Source organism: Salvelinus sp. IW2-2015, linkage group LG20, assembly GCF_002910315.2.
Source record: "Salvelinus sp. IW2-2015 linkage group LG20, ASM291031v2, whole genome shotgun sequence".
NCBI classification, from domain to species: Eukaryota; Metazoa; Chordata; class Actinopteri; order Salmoniformes; family Salmonidae; genus Salvelinus; species Salvelinus sp. IW2-2015.
In genome coordinates this window covers 38,276,762-38,295,493 of record NC_036860.1, presented here as the reverse complement: position 1 = coordinate 38,295,493, position 18,732 = coordinate 38,276,762, and the positions used below count along the sequence as shown (strand labels likewise).

Sequence of the window (18,732 nt, the reverse complement as noted above, 5' to 3'; positions counted from 1 at the left end):
AGACAAAGCATATAACTTGAAGTCGGGTAAACCTAGACCCCCAAAACCTTTGGGTTGCTGGAGTGTAGTCATTTTAATTCTGGGATGTTTCCCTTTCCATATAAAATTATATATTTTCCTAGTACCCGAATGGCGTGGGCAAAGGAAACATGCTAGCAAAGAAATGTAGTGTAGGCAAGACATTCATTCTGACTATCGAAATTCGACCTGATGAAGGTTAGATTAAACCGTCTGCTGTAATTGCAGTTGTGACTGGTTTGTAGTTCTTCGAAACAATTTTTTCTAGAGGGAATTTATTTATTTTTTTCAATTTCGTGGTATCAAATTGGTAGTTAGTCTTGTCCCATCGCTGCAACTCCTGTACAGACTCGGGAGAGGCGAAGGTCGAGAGCCGTGTGTCCTCCGAAACTCAACCCAGCCAAGCCGCACTGGTTCTTGACACAATTCCTGCTTAACCCGGAAGCCAGCCACACCAATGTGTCGGAGGAAGAAAATTGTGACCGTGTCCGCGTGCATTGCCGCCCGGCCCGCCACAGGAGCCGCTAGTGCGCGATAAGACAAGAACATCTCTGCCGGCAAAACCCTTCGCTAACCCGGACGACGCTGGGCCAATTGTGCGCCGCCCCATGGATGTCCCGGTTGCGGCCTGCTGCGACAGAGCCTGGACTCGAACCAGGATCTCTAGTGGCACAGCTAGCACTGCGATGCAGTGCCTTAGATCACTGCGCCACTCGGGAGGCCCCGGGAGAAATGTTTTCCCCCACTAATGGCTCCAATGATAGGGCAAATAGGAGGCTGGACAGCCTTGACGAGTTCCCTGTTAGATGGCTAACTATGAGGAGCATTGGATACCCGTGAAGACCATCGCATAGGGGGTACTGTCAATTATTTTTAACATAGTTATAAACATTTAGCCAAATCCATATGATGGGTTTGGATTTCTAAACCTTAAATGTTGTTAATCATCAGTTATACTAGAGACATGAGGAGTGCCATAGTCTAGGGTCTACACCAGAAGTTAATGGTTATCTGTAGGAGGAATGTATATGGTGGATGCAGTTAAGCTTGGAATGTTTGATTTAACCTTGATTTAACTAGGCAAGTCAGTTAAGAACAAATTCTAATTTACAATGACGACCTACCAAAAGACAAAAGTCCTGCGGGGACTGGGATTAAAAATTTAAATATAGGACTAAACGCACATCATGACGAGACAACGCTACATAGAGACCTAAGACGACAACAACAGCAAGGCAGCAACACATGACAACATAGCATGGTAGCAACACAACATGGTAGCAGCACAAAACATGGCACAGACATCAGCACAAAGGGCACGAAGGTAGAGACAACAATACATCACACAAAGCAGCCACAACTGTCAGTAAAAGTGACCATGATTGAGTCTTTGAATGAAGAGATTGAGATAAAACTGTCCAGTTTGAGGTGTTTGTTGCAGCTCGTTCCAGTCGTTAGCTGCAGCGAACTGAAAAGACAAGCGACCCAAGGATGTGTGTGCTTTCGGGACCTTTAACAGAATGTGACTGGCAGAATGGGTGTTGTATGTGGATGATGAGGGCTGCAGTAGATATCTCAGATAGGGGGGAGTGAGGCCTAAGAGGGTTTTATAAATAAGCATCAACCAGTGGGTCTTGCGACAGGTATACAGAGATGACCAGTTTACAGAGGAGTATAGAGTGCAGTGACGTGTCCTATAAGCACTGGTGGCAAATCTGATGGCCGAGTGGTAAAGAACATCTAGCCGCTCGAGAGCACCCTTACCTGCCGATCTATAAATTATGTCTCCGTAATCTAGCATGGGTAGGATGGTAATCTGAATCAATTAGTTTGGCAGCTGGGGTGAAAGAGGAGCGATTACGATAGAGGTAACACAGTCTAGATTTAACTTTCGCCTGCAGCTTTGATATGTGCTGAGAGAAGGACAGTATACCATCTGGCCATGCTCCCAAGTACTTGTATGAGGTGACTACTACCTCAAGCTCTAAACCCTCAGTAGTAATCACACCTGTGGGGAGAGGGTGCATTCTTCTTACCAAACCACATGACCTTTGTGTTGGCGGTGTTCAGATCAAGGTTAAGGGTAGAGAAAGCTTGTTGGACACTAAGAAAGCTTTGTTGTAGAGCATTTTACACAAAATCTGGGGAGGCCTCAATGATGTCACCATTGCCCTTGATTCTAAGCAGTGTTGTGCTGCTATTTCTATTGACTTGGCCAAAGCTTTTGATATGGTAGACCATTCCATTCTTGTGGGCCGGCTAAGGAGTATTGGTGTCTGAGGGTTCTTTGGCCTGGTTTGCTAACTACCTCTCTCAAAGAGTGCAGTGTATACAGTCAGAAAATCTGCTGTCTCAGTCACTGCCTGTCACCAAGGGAGTACCACAAGGCTCAATCCTAGGCACCATGCGCTTCTCAATTTACATCAACAACATAGCTCAGGCAGTAGGAAGCTCTCTCATCCATTTATATGCAGATGATACAGTCCTTATACTCAGCTGGCACCTCCTTTAAGGTTGCAGTGACACATCCATAACCTGAGCGGAAACCAGATTGCATACCAGAGAGAATACTATAGACATCAAGAAAGCCAGTCAGTTGATTATTGACAAGTTTTTCCAACACTTTTGGTGAACAGGGCAAAATAGAAATAGGCCTATAACAATTAGATCAGCTTGATCTCCCCCTTTTAAATAAAGGATGAACCGTGGATGCCTTTCAAGCAATGGGAACCTCCCCAGAAAGGAGAGACAGGCTTGGCGACAATAGGGGCAGCAACCCTGTACTGAGTGAAGGAAAGATGATGTGAATGTACTGAGTGAAGGACAGATAATCACATGTGGCAGGCACTGATAAGGGTGGAGTGGTGGATTAGTGAGGAAAGGGGTCGAGGTCAGGTCACCTCAAGGGAGAAGGAACAGTTTATTGCCCGTGTCACTTAATTTCCTGCCTAGCAATAGAGATGTAATGTTTAGAGAGAAGGAGGACATCACCCATATTGGGGTATATATACTACCACTGGTGGAAATATGTCATTGTCTAAATTCAGCTGCTCGATCCTTTGGGCGAATAAACTTGGTTGGAGCTTTCATAGTGTCCGTCAATTTCTTACTCTGATAATTAGAACCTAACGCATAGTATACCAGAGGTAGAACCATGCGATACGGTCAAAGGCCTTTTCCGCATCAATTGGCAGGACTGCACAGGAGGGCGGTATATTAGGTGTAATATGTAATGTGTAGGAGACATCTCCGATTGTCTGACGCCAGTCTATGTTTGACGAGGCCCATTTGATCAGGTTGAACTAGTTTGGGTAAAATGGTTTCAAGACGTTTGGCTAGAACCTTGGCGTACAATTTCATGTCACTGTTAATGAGGGAGAGAGGCCTATGACTTGAAAAGAGAGTTGGGTCTTTACCTTTTTTATGTAACAGAGAGATAATTGCATTATTAACGTCTCTATTGAAAAAGCCCATCTGAATAGATATTCGTAACATCTCTAATAATATTGGACCAAGTTCAGACCAAAAGGTTAAATAAAATTCAGGTGGGATGCCATCCCATCCAGGGGATTTACCTCGGTTCATGTCTTTCAATGCATTGTGCAGTTCATTGAGTGTTTTATAGGTGCATCTAAAGAGAGTGCATCATCAGAGGAGAGTTTTGCAGTAGATTCAAGCCCTCAAAAAAGGGTCTCTTGCTGTCTGAGGTATTTTGTACTTCAGAACTGTATAATTTTTCTAAATATAAATTGATGGTGAATCATGCAAGAGAACATCGTCAGCCTGAATGGAAAGAATGTCAGCAAGACTATCATTATTCCGTAATTTACTCACTAAGAGGAAGCTAGGTCTATTTAAAGTCCAGATAATCAGTTTGTCTGAGTCTATGAATTCAAAATTCTGCTCTTAATCTGAGTAAGGAATTTAACTCAGATTTAATAATTCTCTCTTCGGCGGAGAAACTGTTCTACTTGTTGACGAGTTAGTAAGGATAAAGTGGACAACAGTTTGGTTATTTATTTTTTTAGTCGAGACTTGGTCACAGACTCTTTGTTGAGGATAAATTCATGTAAATCAGACCTGAATTGATCAGAATTCCAAACAAATTTAAAGAGTGAGATTAAATCTCCACCTTGCACGATTTGGAGCATTGGTTGTTGATAATTTGCATAAATTTGCAAGATCATTAGACACACTACATGACCAAATGTATGTGGGCACCTGCTCGTAAAACATCACATTCCAAAATCATGGGCATTAATATGGAGTTGGTTTTGCTGCTATAACAGCCTCCACTCTTCTGGGAAGGCTTTCCACTAGATGTTGGAACATTGCTGCGGGGACTTGCCACAAGCATTAGTGAGGTCGGGCACTGATGTTGGGCGATTAGACCTGGCTCACAGTTGGCGTTGCAGTTCATCCCAAAGGTGTTCGATGGAGTTGAGGTCAGGGCACTGTGCAGGCCAGTCAAGTTCTTCCACACCGATCTCTACAAACAATTTCTGTATGGGCCTCACTTTGTGCATGGGAGCATTGCCACGCTGAAACAGGAAAGGGCCTTCCCCAAACTTTTGCCACAAAGTTGGAAGCACAGAATCGTCTAGAATGTCATTGTATGCTGTAGCGTTAAGATTTCCCTTCACTGGAACTAAGGTGGCTAGCCCGAACCATGAAAAACAGCCCCAGACCATTATTCCTCTTCCACCTAACTTTACGCAGGTAGCGTTCTCTTGGCATCCGTCAAACCCAGATTCGTCTGCCAGATGGTGACCGTGATTCATCACGCCAGGGAACGCGTTTCCACTGCTCCAGAGTCCAATGGCGGCGAGCTTTACACCACTCTAGCCAACACTTGGCATTGCACATGGTGATCTTAGACTTGTGTTTAGCTGTTCGGCCGTGGAAATCCATTTCATGAAGCTGACGTTGCTTCCAGAGGCAGTTTGGAACTCGGTAGTGAGTGTTGCAACTGAGGACAGGCCCAACATTTTTTTTTGCATGGTTGTGGCAGCATCATGCTATGGGGATGCTTTTCAGAGGCATGAACTGGGAGACTGGTAAGGATAGAGGAAACAATGAATGGGGCAAAATATAGGCTAATCCTTGATGAGAACCTGCTTCAGAGTGCAACGACCTTAGACTGGGGGGAAGATTTACGTTCCAACAGGACAATGACCCCAAGCATACAGCCTAAGAGACACTGGAATGACTTCAGAACAAGAATGTGTAAGTCCTTGAGTGGCCCAGCCAAAGCCCAGACTTGAATCTTATTTAAAATCTGTGGAAGGACTTGAAGATTGCTGTTCAGCACCGCTCCCCATCTCATTTAACCGAGCATGAGAAAGATTTTCAAGGAAGAATTGGAGAAAATCCCAAATCCAGATGCGCAAAGCTGATACAGACATACCCAAGATGACTCCAAGCTGTATCTCTGCCAAATGTGTGTCATGACGTTGCCCTGTTGGGTGAGGTTTATGACTCCCATAAATACCTTTTTTCCCCTTTTCTCTCCACTCTACAGAATGGACTCTTGGAAAGCCCTTTGTTAACATAGAGAGAGTATGGTAACATCAAAAGGTTGGGGAAAGGTACAATATTTCTGTAATCCAACCAGTTGACAGTGTCTGTTGGTACTTAAAGAATATGATGTCAGATCAGTTGGTGTCTGGGACATATATGATGATAGAATGACATAAATTGTATATTGGAAAGTCTACACATTCTAGTTATCAGATTCACATGGAATTGTTGTGCAATTTAAATGTTTAAATATGAAATTATTTGTGAAAAGATTACATGTAATTTTAGCTTCTAAATGAGAGAATTGTTTGCATAAGTAAACTATGCTCACTCAGTGGCCATGCCAAAGTGAACAGACATTGGTTGAGAACTATGAAACACACCCTTCTCTCCCCCAATACAAAAGCCTGTTGACGGAAGTCAAACTTAGTTCCCGACGATGTGAGGACTGGTGTCCATACGTTTTAAAAGGGCTAATTTCAACATGGAGGTGACGATCACCATGCTGAAAGGATGAATTTCTACTAGACCAGCCAGAATTCACGACAAGCTGATTATGGCAAAATGGTTTGAACTTTGAACTCTTATTCACTAAAGAAGAAGTGATACATCATAGAATTTAAGTTATCAGCTGCAGCTGTAAACGTACGTGGCCTAGGAAAGGACAGACAATCTCCTAATAAGAACGACAGGGTACAAAGTATCGGCCCTACAACACTACGACCAGAAATATTCTTCAAAGGACAAGGGCAATCTCTGCTGGGCAAACCAGTCTTCCAACTTCGACCCATCTATAGAAGCGCAGATTTGTTTAACACTTTTTTGGTTACTACATGATTCCATATGTGTTATTTCATAGTTTTGATGTCTTCAATATTATTCTACAATGTAGAAAATAAACTCAGCAAAAAAAGAAACATCCTCTCACTGTCAACTGTGTTTATTTTCAGCAAACTTAACATGTGTAAATATTTGTATGAACATAAGATTCAACAACTAAGACATGACCTGAACCAGTTCCACAGACATGTGACTAACAGAAATTGAATATTGTGTCCGTGAACAAAGGGGGGGTCAAAATCAAAAGTATCTGGTGTGGCCATCAGCTGCATTAACCTTTCACGAGCCTCTACCCCGGGTCCGGGATCACCCCCCACCCCCCCCACACACTGATTAGCATAGCTAGCATAGCTTCACAAGTAGATAGTAGCATCTAAATATCATTAAATCACAAGTCCAAGACACCAGATGAAAGATACAGATCTTGTGAATAAAGCCACCATTTCAGATTTTTAAAATGTTTTACAGGGAAGACACAATATGTAAATATATTAGCTAAACACGTTAGCAAAATACACAATTTCTTTGTCCACCATTTTTTCTCTCCACCAGTAGCTATCACCAATTCGGCTAAACTAAGATATTGATAGCCAATAACCAATAAAAACCTCATCAGATGACAGTCTGATAACATATTTATGGTATAGGTTTTGTTAGAAAAAAGTGCATATTTCAGGTAGAAATCACAGTTTACAATTGCACCGACCATCCACACTCGTAGAATTACTATAGAGAGCAACGTGTATGACAATTTACTCATCATAAAACATTTCATAAGAATAAGACAAAGCATGGCAATGGAAAGACCCAGATCTTGTGATTTCAGACAATATTTCAGATTTTCTAGCGTTTTACAGCGAAAACACAATAAATCGATAAGTTAGCATACCACATGTGCAAACGTTCCCAGAGCATCGATTCAAGCCAAGAGAGCTATAACGTAATCATCGCCAAAATATATTAAATTTTTTCACTAACCTTCTCAAGATTTTCCGATGACACTCCTGTAACATCATTTTACAACATACATATAGAGTTTGTTCGAAAATGTGCATATTTAGCCATACAAAACCGTGGTTATACAATGAAAATACTAGCAAATCAAGCCTCAAAATGTCGGACGTCATCTTTAGAGTGATCTAGTTTAATCGAAGCTAATCATATACTTGACAAAAAATACAGGGTTGACAGGAATCGAAAGACAAATTAGTTCTTAATGCAGCCCGCTGATTTACATTTCTAAAATGATCCTTACTGTGCAATACAGGGTTCGCCAAGTGAAGCGATAACAAACAAAATGGCGGATTATGCGTTTAAAATATTTCGACAGAACAACGATTTATCATATTAAATATTTCTTACTATGAGGTGATTTTCCATCAGATTCTTGGGCAATGTATCCTTTCTTGGGTCTAATCTTCTTTTGGTCGATAGATGTCCTSTGTCCTTCGAAATGTCCACTAACATCGACCGAGACCCCGAAACGTGMCCAAAGCTTCAAAGTGCACGACAAAGAAATTCCTCAAAATCGCACTAAACGGATATAAATTGCTATAAAACGGTTCAAATTAACTACATTATGATGTTTTTAACAACTATAACGAGTAAAAACATGACCGGAGAAATTTTACTGGCTAAACAACCATTTGGAAGGAGGCAAGTCCGATGTCCATCTTGCGTAAGACGCGCGAAGGGAAAGGACGGTACTTCCACGTTTTGTTGTTTTATAGTGGCTCTGATTGYGCAATCGAMTCCATTCAAARCGTSATGACGTACTGACACCCAGAGGAAGACGTAGGCAGTGTCGGTTTCTCCATAGCATTTACAGGCACCTTAAAACCGACCCCAGATCAGGGGTCAAAATTTCTGAAATCTGACTCCCTGTCAGGAAAAGTGCTGTAGAAGTAGTTCTGTACCACTCAGAGACAAAATTCCAACGGCTATAGAAACTAGAAAGTGTTTTCTATCCAATAATAACAATAATATGCATATTGTACGATCAAGAATTGAGCACGAGGCAGTTTAATTTGGAGACCAAAAAATGCTAATGCGGAACAGCACCCCCTATAGTTGCAAGAAGTTTTAAGTACTGCAGTGCATCTCCTCATGGACTGCACCAGATTTGCCAGTTCTTGCTGTGAGATGTTACTCCACTCTTCCACCAAGGCACATGCAAGTTCCCAGACATTTCTGGGGGGAATGGCCATCACCCTCCGATCCAACAGGTCCCAGACGTCCTCAATGGGATTGAGATCCGTGCTCTTCGCTGACCATGGCAGAACACTGACATTCCTGTATTGCAGGAAATCACGCACAGAACGAGCAGTATGGCTGGTGGCATTGTCATGCTGGAGGGTCATGTTAGGGTGAGCTTGCAGGAAGGGTACCACATGAGGGAGGATGTCTTCCCTGTAATGCACAGCGTTGATTGCCTGCAATGACAACAAGCTCAGTCCGATGATGCTGTGACACACTGCCCCTGACCATAACAGACCCTCGACCTCCAAATCGATCCCGCTCCAGAGTACAGGCCTCGGTGTAACGCTCATTCCTTCGACGACAAATGCGAATCTGACCATCACCCCTGGTGAGACAAAACCGCGACTTGTCAGTGAAAAGCACTTTTTGCCAGTCCTGTCTGGTCCAGCGACGGTGGGTTTGTGCCCATAGGTGACGTTGTTGCCGGTGATGTCTGGTGAGGACCTGCCTTACAACAGGCCTACAAGCCCTCAGTCCAGCCTCTCTCAGCCTATTGGGGACAGTCTGAGCACTAATGGAGGAATTGTGCATTCCCTCCATCATTGCGTTTGTGTAACTTGGGCAGTTGTTGCCATCCTGTACCTGTCCCGCAGGTGTGATGTTTGGATATACCGATCCTGTGCAGGTGTTGTTACACGTGGTCTGCCACTGCGAGGACGATCAGCTGTCCGTCCTGTTTCCCTGTAGCGCTGTCTTAGGCGTCTCACAGTACGGGCATTGCAATTTATTGCCCTGGCCACATCTGCAGTCCTCATGCCTCCTTGCAGCATGCCTAAGGCACGTTCACGCAGATGAGCAGGGACCCTGGGCTTCTTTCCTTTGGTGTTTTTCAGTGTCAGTAGAAAGGCCTCTTTAGCGTCCTAAGTTTTCATAACTGTGACTTTAATTGCCTACCGTCTGTAAGCTGTTAGTGTCTTAACGACCGTTCCACAGGTGCATTAAGTGTTTATGGATCATTGAACAAACATGGGAAACAGTGTTTAAACCCTTTACAATGAAGAGCTGTGAAGTTATTTGGAATATCTTTGAAAGACAGGGTCCTGAAAAAGGGATATTTCTTTTTTTGCTGAGTTTATCTTGCATTTTCCTTTTCTGAATGGGCAGTTATTAGAATGCATACGTTTCTGTATTTACGGTAGCATAGCTCTTCAAGGTGCAACAGAGACCCAATCTCCTTTGTCCCTCAGTCTTCCTGCTCTTTGATTCAAACCCAACCCCCTTCCTTTGTGTAACTAGCCGTCATATCGGTTTCGTACGCTAGGGACTTTTTCTTTTATGACATGATTAGTAATCGATGTATGATCCATCCTGTGTAAATGTAATTCTGTGTGATTATTTAGTAAATAAATAATTAATCCCATTTTTGTATTGCTGATTCAATTTATTTGCCAGGGTTCGTGAAGAATTTTACGACGTTCAGATGAAACTGATTAATAATTGACTGCTATTGATATAAAATATCTTTGAGGTTATTCGGAAGACAGCAGCTCTATAAATACTCTTCCGTGGTACCCCAGGTTAGTTACGAGTTAATTGTTGCTTGGTTTAATTCAATCACGTAATCAATCAAACGTTAGGTAATCGATTTGATAAAATAGCCTGTCATATAATTTAATCAGTCAGAGACACGGCAGATGCTTCTACAAAGTATTGACTCAGGGGTGTGAATACTTGTTAATGAGCTTTCTGTATTCAATTTTCAATCAATTACATTTTTTCTTCTAAAACATGTTTTCATTTTGTTCTTATGGGGTATTGTGTGTAGATGGGTGCAATTAAAAAAAAAAAAAAAATGTATAATTTTATTTAAACAATTTTTAATTCCTGCTGTAACACAACAAAATGTAGAATAAGTCAAGGGGTATGAATACTTTCTGAAGGCACTATCACATCTGCAGACCAATGTGAAATAGTACGCTGAGTACATTGGATAGTCATTTAGTTAAGCTAATAATATATAACTGACTCACTGTTCACAAAAAATACCGTTATGCTTTTCTTCTCCTTTCTTTGCACATATCCAGAGCTCAGACCCAGCTAGAGGGCCATTTTTAAAGAGGATCCGAGAAATGTTTTGCCTTTTTATAAACACATTTTATGCAGTTCTAGGACACTACTCTTCATGACTGGCGACAATAGCATAATCTTTAATACCACAAAAATGACAGGGTAGACTACTCTGCTGACACTGACAAACTGAGATCAATAAAAACGACCTTGTCTTGTATGCAACCATCTAATTGATGCTTATGAAAAGGGGAGACACATATTGTAGGCTATGACATCCATCCAGCTTGGAGGAGGAAATTGTCCTAAAAAATATTACACCGGAGATATGGCCGATGCTCTCCGCTATAGTGCCAATTAGGCATGGGCGGTGTACTGTATATACCGGGATATTTGGAAATTGTCACGGAATGGTTATTAAATACCGTCAATATTGTAAACTATTTCTTTGAAGTTAAAAAAAATATACAGTACCAGTCAAAAGTTTGGACACCTACTCATTCCAGAGTTCTTATTTTTACTATTTTCTACATTGTAGAATAATAATGAAGCCATCAAAACTATGAAATAACACATGGAATTATGTAGTAACCAAAAAAGCGTTTAACAAATCAAAATATATTTTATATTTGAGATTCTTCAAAGTAGCCACCCTTTGCCTTGATAACAGCTTTCCACACTCTTGGCATTCTCTCAACCAGCTTCACCTGGAATGCTTTTCCAATAGTCTTTAAGGAGTTCCCACATATGCTGAGCACTTGTTGGCTGCTTTTCCTTCACTCTGCGGTCCAACTCATCCCAAACCATCTCAATTGGGGTGAGGCCGGGTTATTTGTGGAGGCCAGATCATATGATGAAGCACTCCATCACTTTCCTTCTTGGAGAGCCCTTACACAGCCTGGAGGTGTGTTGGGTCATTGTCCTGTTGAAAAACAAATGATAGTTACACTAAGCTTAAACCAGATGGGATGGCGTATCACTGCAGAATGCTGTGGTAGCCATGCGCTTTGAATTCTAAATAAATGCTTCATGGTGGGAACCACACGTGGAGATCATCCGTTCACCTAAAAATCTCACATTTGGTCTCATCAGACCAAAAGGACAGATTTCCACCGGTCTAATGTCCATTGCTCGTGTATCTTGGCCCAAGCAAGTCTCTTCTTATTATTGGTGTCCTTTTAGTAGTGGTTTCTTTGCAGCAAATTGACCATGAAGGCCTGATTCATGCAGTCTCCTCTGAACAGTTGATGTTGATGTGTCTGACTTTTATTTGGGCTGCAATTTCTGAGGCTGGTAACTCTAATGAACTTATACTCTGCAGTAGAAGTAACTCTGGGTTTTCCTTTCGTGTGGCGGTCCTCATGAGAGCCAGTTACAACAGTGCTTGATGGTTTTTGCGACTGCACTTGAAGAAACTTTCAATGTTCTTGAAATGTTCCGGATTGACTGACCTTCATGTCTTAAAGTAATGATGGACTGTCATTTCTCTTTGCGTATTTGAGCAGTTCTTGCCATAATATGGACTTGGTCTTTTACCAAATAGTGCTATCTTCTGTATACCACCCCTACCTTGTCACAACACAAGTGATTGGCTCAAACGCATTAAAAAGGAAAGACATTCCACAAATTAACTTTTAACAAGGCACACCTGTTAATTGAAATTCCCGGTGACTACCTCATGAAGCTGGTTGAGAGAATGCCAAGAGTGTGGAAAGCTGTCATCAAAGAAAAGCGTGGCTACTTTGAAGAATCTCAAATATAACACTTTTGGATACTACATGATTCCATGTGTGTTATTTCATAGTTTTGATGTCTTCACTATTATTCTACAATGTAGAAAATAGTAAAAATAAAGAAACCCTGGAATGAGTAGCTGTGTCAACTTTTGACTGGTACTGTAATTTTGGCAAATTCAAGCTTAGCATATTGGATGTGCATATTCCCTAGCATATTGGACGCGCCACCTACGACACAGTAGTTAAAGATAATACCTTAAAGTTAAAGTCTAATCACCAGTTGTTCCCCCTGGTCTACCTCAGGCTGCAGAGGGAGGAGGAGGTTGCCTATGCCAGCATCCAGGGGGCCCAGTCTCAGCCCCTGTCCCAGCCCCAGGCCTCTCTGGCGCCCTTCTCCAAGTTCGAGGAGAAGAAGACCAATGAGAAGACGCGCAAGGTGACCACTGTGAAGAAGTTCTTTAGTCCCTCGTCACGGACAGCCCCCAAGAAAGGTACTGACTGCCTGACTGACTCTATAAAACGGAAGACAGTTTCCCTTTGATACGTTAAAGCCTGAGTTATCTCAATGGTATTTCTCCAGTGCAGTTTCTGACACACACACACACACTTTCCATCCCAGCGTATCAGCCTAGTACTTGTCTCATCAGCTCACTTCTTTGGAAGTGATCCCCGGAGGCTCTAAAACAGGGCATGTTAGTGATTTGAAGGTCTTCTGTGCCTACCAAGCCCATAACAGGCTATTATAGCCTGGGTTATTTAGTGATGCCCTCTATTAGCCTAACTGTTAGGCAAACTCCCATAGCTCCTATCTGTACAATGGCCCCAAGGGTATTGAGAACAATGTGCAAACTTCAAAGTTCCTTTATTTTTGCAGACTTCAATATTTTTTTCTTCATTCAAAGAGGTGCCCTATCTCAGTGTGGGGACCATGGTTGATTGTCATTGACACATCACTCGTCGAGATTGTGACTTTGTCTCATCAGATTTCACTTTTTCTTTGCAGTAATAGCTGCTGTGCACCATTCTCTAGTGTTAGGTCATGTTTTTAACTGTTTTCCATATCCTTTCCAATCCCTTCTATCTCATTGATACCCTCATCATAACATAATGGTCCCAAACCAAACAACCCCTCTCTTTCTCCATCTTGTCTGATCCCTTCATTCCGCACTTCTGTCATCGCCAGTGTTTGTTGATTCATGAATTTATTGTCATCCATTATTCTCCATACCCATTCCACCTTCACCCACCTCTCTCAAATCCCATGTACCCATTCTCTCTTGTATGCCATTCTGGTACCCTTCATCCCTGTTTGCCCTGCGGCCCAACTTGGCCCTACCATCTCATTCTCAGCCCCCACTGTGGGAGAGGAGAAGCTGACAGGCCTCAGGGACTGGAGAGGAATGTTTACTCCCCCTTGGGAAATGGGCTCTCCCACCGAAGGTAATCATTCCTACCATTGGAGAGGAGATTTGCATTGGATAGCGCTCCCATTTTAATCCCTGTAGTTTTAAAACCAACTAGAAAACCATAAGGCCTTAACTAGTGTAGTCGACTTATAATTACCCTCCAACCAGGTAGCATTAAGATGTACCAATAGTCTCACCATATTAGCACCCGCTCAGTCTGATTGGCTGAGAGACCTGTCCATCAAAGTGACTCCGCTGTTCCGGTTGGTTTTGAGTTTGTTTGATGTGTAGTGTGCAGACGTGTGTGTGTGTGTGTGTGTTCAACGAGTCCCTTTTTCATGTTGTTCATAAAGTTCATTATCTCACTGTCCTCCTCTTGCGTATGGTCATTATACTGGCAGCACTGGTGGCAAGACTCAGAGGTGGGTATCTGTCATTCTCTCTGTAGTTGTAGATACACTTCTACAGAATAGATGACAAAACTGACTGTGTCCCTGAAACTGCCAACAATGTGTTCTTACAACCTGATCAGCAAAAGTAGTTCTAAAGTATCTGTTTATTTGTAGTTGTGACGCAATACTGTTGATTTCATATTTGAGTCTGTTTTCCTGACCTCTTCTCAGCTCTTATGTAAAGATGCACCCTTCTGACAGTTGACCTTCTTTACCTGAGGCTCAGTCAGTTAGCGAGGGCAACCATGAAGAGGAAGGTATGGCGTAACATTAAGAGTAACACATGTCATGTTGTCCCCCCCCATCAGAGAACCAGGAGGGCAAGACCCCCAGCCCCTCCATCAGCCGCCAGTCAAGCATTGAGACGGACCGCATCTCCAGAGACTTTGTGGACTTCCTGAAGACCCTGCATAAGCCCGGCCGTGAGGTCCACAAGCAGAGCCGAGCCTTCATCGAGATCATGGCCAACAAAAAGGTCAGTTGAAAACGAGTCTGAATGCTTATTGAAATCGGTCAAAAGGAATCTTAAAAACAGACAAGATGTTAAGTGGTCTTCCAGGCTCGAGCTCTGATGAAGTGGTCTTCCAGGCTCGTGTTCTGATGAATCACTGTGTTCTGACTTATGTTTGACTGTTTTATGCCGCATTAAATCTTCTTGTTTATATGAAATCTTTATCAAGGCATGTTTTTTTTTTAAATCCTCTGGAGACATGATTATGTCTAAAATCAGATTATAATTTTAAAATGTATTTTGTTTTGATTCAACACGTTGATAGATTGGATACATGTTAGAACCCTTAGATGTTAATGACATGATTTAAACGTGCAGGGTACAATTTAAACGTGCAGGGTACAAAACAATATCTGAAAGGAATAGATATACAGTTGAAGTCGGAGGTTTACATACACCTTAGCCAAATAGATTTAAACTCAGTTTTTCCTAGTAACAATTCCCTGTCTTAGGTCAGTTAGGATCACCACTTTTTATTTTAAGAATGTGAAATGTCAGAATAATAGTAGAGAGAATTATTTCAGCTTTTATTTCTTTCATCACATTCCTAGTGGGTCAGAAGTTTACATACACTCAATTAGTATTTGATAGCATTGCCTTTTAAATTGTTTAACTTGGGTCAAACGTTTCGGGTAGCCTTCCACAAGCTTCCCACAACAAGTTGGGTGAATTTTGGCCCATTCCTCCTGACAGAGCTGGTGTAACTGAGTCAGGTTTGTAGGCCTCCTTGCTTGCACATGCTTTTCAGTTCTGCACACAAATGTTCTATAAGATTGAGGTCAGGGCTTTGTGATGGCCACTCCAATACCTTGACTTTGTTGTCCTTAAGCCATTTTGCCCCATTTGGAAGTATGCTTGGGGTCATTGTCCATTTGCAAGACCCATTTGCGACCAAGCTTTAACTTCCTGACTGATGTCTTGAGATGTTGCTTCAATATATCCACATCATTTACCTGCCTCATGATGCATCTATTGAGATGTTGCTTCAATATATCCACCATTTTCCTACCTCATGATGCCATCTGTTTCGTGAAGTGCACCAGTCCCTCCTGCAGCAAAGCACCCCCACAACATGATGCTGCCACCCCTTGCTTCACGGTTGGGATGGTGTTCTTCGGCTTGCAAGCCTCCCCCTTTTTCCTCCAAACATAACGATGGTCATTATGGCCAAACAGTTCTATTTTTGTTTCATCAGACCAGAGGACATTTCTCCAAAAAGTACGATCTTTATCTCCATGTGCAGTTGCAAACCGTAGTCTGGCTTTTTTTTATGGCGGTTTTGGAGCAGTGGCTTATTCCTTGCTGAGCGGCCTTTCAGGTTAGGTCGATATAGGACTCGTTTTACTGTGGATATAGATACTTTTGTACCTGTTTCCTCCAGCATTTTCACAAGGTCCTTTGCTGTTGTTCTGGGATTGATTTGCACTTTTCGCACAAAAGTATGTTCATCTCTAGGAGACAGAACGCGTCTCCTTCCTGAGCGGTATGACGGCTGCGTGGTTCCATGGTGTTTATACTTGCGTACTATTGTTTGTACAGATGAACGTGGTACCTTCAGGGATTTGGAAATTTTTCCCAAGGATGAACCAGACATGTGGAGGTCTACAATTTTTTTTTTCTGAGGTCTTGGCTGATTTCTTTTGATTTTCCCATGATGTCAAGCAAAGAGGCACTGAGTTTGAAGGTAGGCCTTGAAATACATCCACAGGTACATCTCCAATTGACTCAAATTATGTCAATTAGCCTATCAGAAGCTTCTAAAGCCATGACATTTTCTGGAGTTTTACAAGCTGTTTAAGGGCACAGTCAACTTAGTGTATGTAAACTTCTGACCCACTGGAATTGTGATACAGTGAAATAATCTGTCTGTAAACAATTGTTGGAAAAATTACTTGTGTCATGCACAAAGAAGATGTCCTAACCTACTTGCCAAAACTATAGTTTGTTAACAAGAAATTTGTGGAGTGGTTGAAAAATGAGTTTATGACTCCAACCTAAGTGTATTTAAACTTCCGACTTCAACTGTACCTACACAATTTATGCTTGTGTGCAAATTATGACAACATTTCAAACAGAAGGTCTTGATCCAGCTGAAACTTTGCAATAAACTGTATGGCTATGGGGGCATATACAATAGTGTGTAGGTATTTCTGTTCTTTCAACTAAGGTCAGCCCTGAAAAGCACAAATTAAATAATAGCTTTTATGTGTATGTTTTGTAATGAAATATTGCTATTTGATATGGCAAAACACTCCAAGGTTCTCTCTTGTTTCAAAAAGTTAATTGGTTTTTATTGGCTAGACAAGAATGTATTGTGGCTGTAGAAGCCTTTCTCACAATCAGTAGTTGTGTTGTACATAGTTTTACAGAACAGTGTCCATCATTTCCTTCAGTATAAAGCTCTTTTTTTATGGTTTATCTTTTGTAGAAATATAATTAAATTATATAAACAGAGAAAAAACAGAGCTGTTGTGATGAGGTTAAAAAGTTATTTCAAGCTGTAACACATTTTGTCTAGAACATGCAATTTTGTTTGTTTGGTTGTTATGGTATGTAGTTCTTCTCATATCGTCCAGACATTGACATTGATTGACAAATACCTGGGATGACATTTGATTTTTCAGGACTTGAGTGCTGACGAGCTGTCTGAGTGTGTCCAAGACTTCTACCAGAATTTGTCCGACCGCCTCATGACTCATTTTAAAGGTAGGTTCAAACAACATTAAGAATGATGACTCAACCAGCCAAAAAGGTATACAACAACTTGCACTGTACAAAATGCATCACAAAAATGTAAATACAATGCATTCGTTAGATTCACAAAAATTGACGAAACGGAGTCCCAATGTGTTTCAACTAACTGTGTTCTAGTGCACAATAAAGTGTTCTGTTGGTCTTTTCGGCTTACAAAATGCCTTTTGGTTTTATTTGCAAGTAGAAATAACTACTGATTTAACCTTTATTTAACTAGGCAAGTCAGTTAAGAAGAAAGTCTTATTTACAATGACGGCCTACCCTGGCCAAAACCTAACCCAGATGACGCTGGGCCAATTGTGCGCCGCCCTATGGGACTCCCAATCACAGCCTGTTGTGATACAGCCTGGAATCGAACCAAGGTCTGTAGTGATGCTTCTAGCACTAAGATGCAGTGCCTTGGAACCGCTGAAACTACTACTGTAACTAGAAAAGTACATTTCCTAAAGTGTGGACTTGCAAGCTTGTCTTGAAGTATCAATTGATTGATAGGATACAATAGCCTGAACATGTGAAAGTTGGTTTGGTGTCTGGCTTGAATGGTTCAAGAGTTACTATTATTGTGGTGGGTTATTTAAGCAATAAGGCCCAAGGGGGTGTGGTATATGGCCAATATACCACGGCTATGGACTGTTCTTAGGCACGAGTGCCTGGATACAGCCATTAGTCGTGGTATATTGGCCATATACCACACCCCCGAGGTGTCTTATTGCTATTATTAACTGGTTACTAGAGCAGTATAGTATACGGTCTCGTATACCACGGCTGTCAGCCAACCAGCATTCTGGGCTGGAACCACCCAGTTTATAATTATTTTATTAGGATCCCTATTAGCTACTGCTAAAGCACTCTTCCTGGGGTCCAGGTTATTTTATGCAAATATTAGCTCATTTCAATTGTTATAGTTTATACTTTTTTTATGTTAGTAATTTGTAGCTGAAATGGTTAAAGAGCAGTAGCATGTGAAATGTCTACCACTGTGTTCTTATGATTGGCATTGAATTCATGAAGTTGTATGGTAATTTATGCCCCCCCCCCCCCCCCCCCCCAAATCTAGTTTTTATTCAGGTTTGAGAGAATTTGAAGTGAGGATAGCCTGAATGTTTTAAAGTTGGTATTGTTGCTTAAATGGCCAAAGGACCATTTTAAAGGACCATTTTGGATAGCTACCACTGTATTCCTATGGCTGTCATTCAAACCCATGTTAATATATGCACATTTTAAAATGT

General features: G+C 41.7%; 1 protein-coding gene across 5 annotated transcripts in view; it reads left to right on the top strand.

Annotated features, from left to right (window-relative positions):
- rabgef1 (RAB guanine nucleotide exchange factor (GEF) 1) overlaps positions 1–18,732 on the top strand; it is a 37,085-nt gene that overhangs the window by 10,135 nt on the left and 8,218 nt on the right. For 3 of the 5 annotated variants that reach the window (XM_024012247.2, XM_024012250.2, XM_024012249.2), the window contains exons 3-5: positions 12,684–12,871; positions 14,547–14,713; positions 17,374–17,455. In XM_024012247.2, coding sequence (XP_023868015.1) covers positions 12,684–12,871; positions 14,547–14,713; positions 17,374–17,455 — 437 coding nt within the window. The other 2 variants (XM_070449376.1, XM_024012252.2) reach the window with 2 other exon arrangements.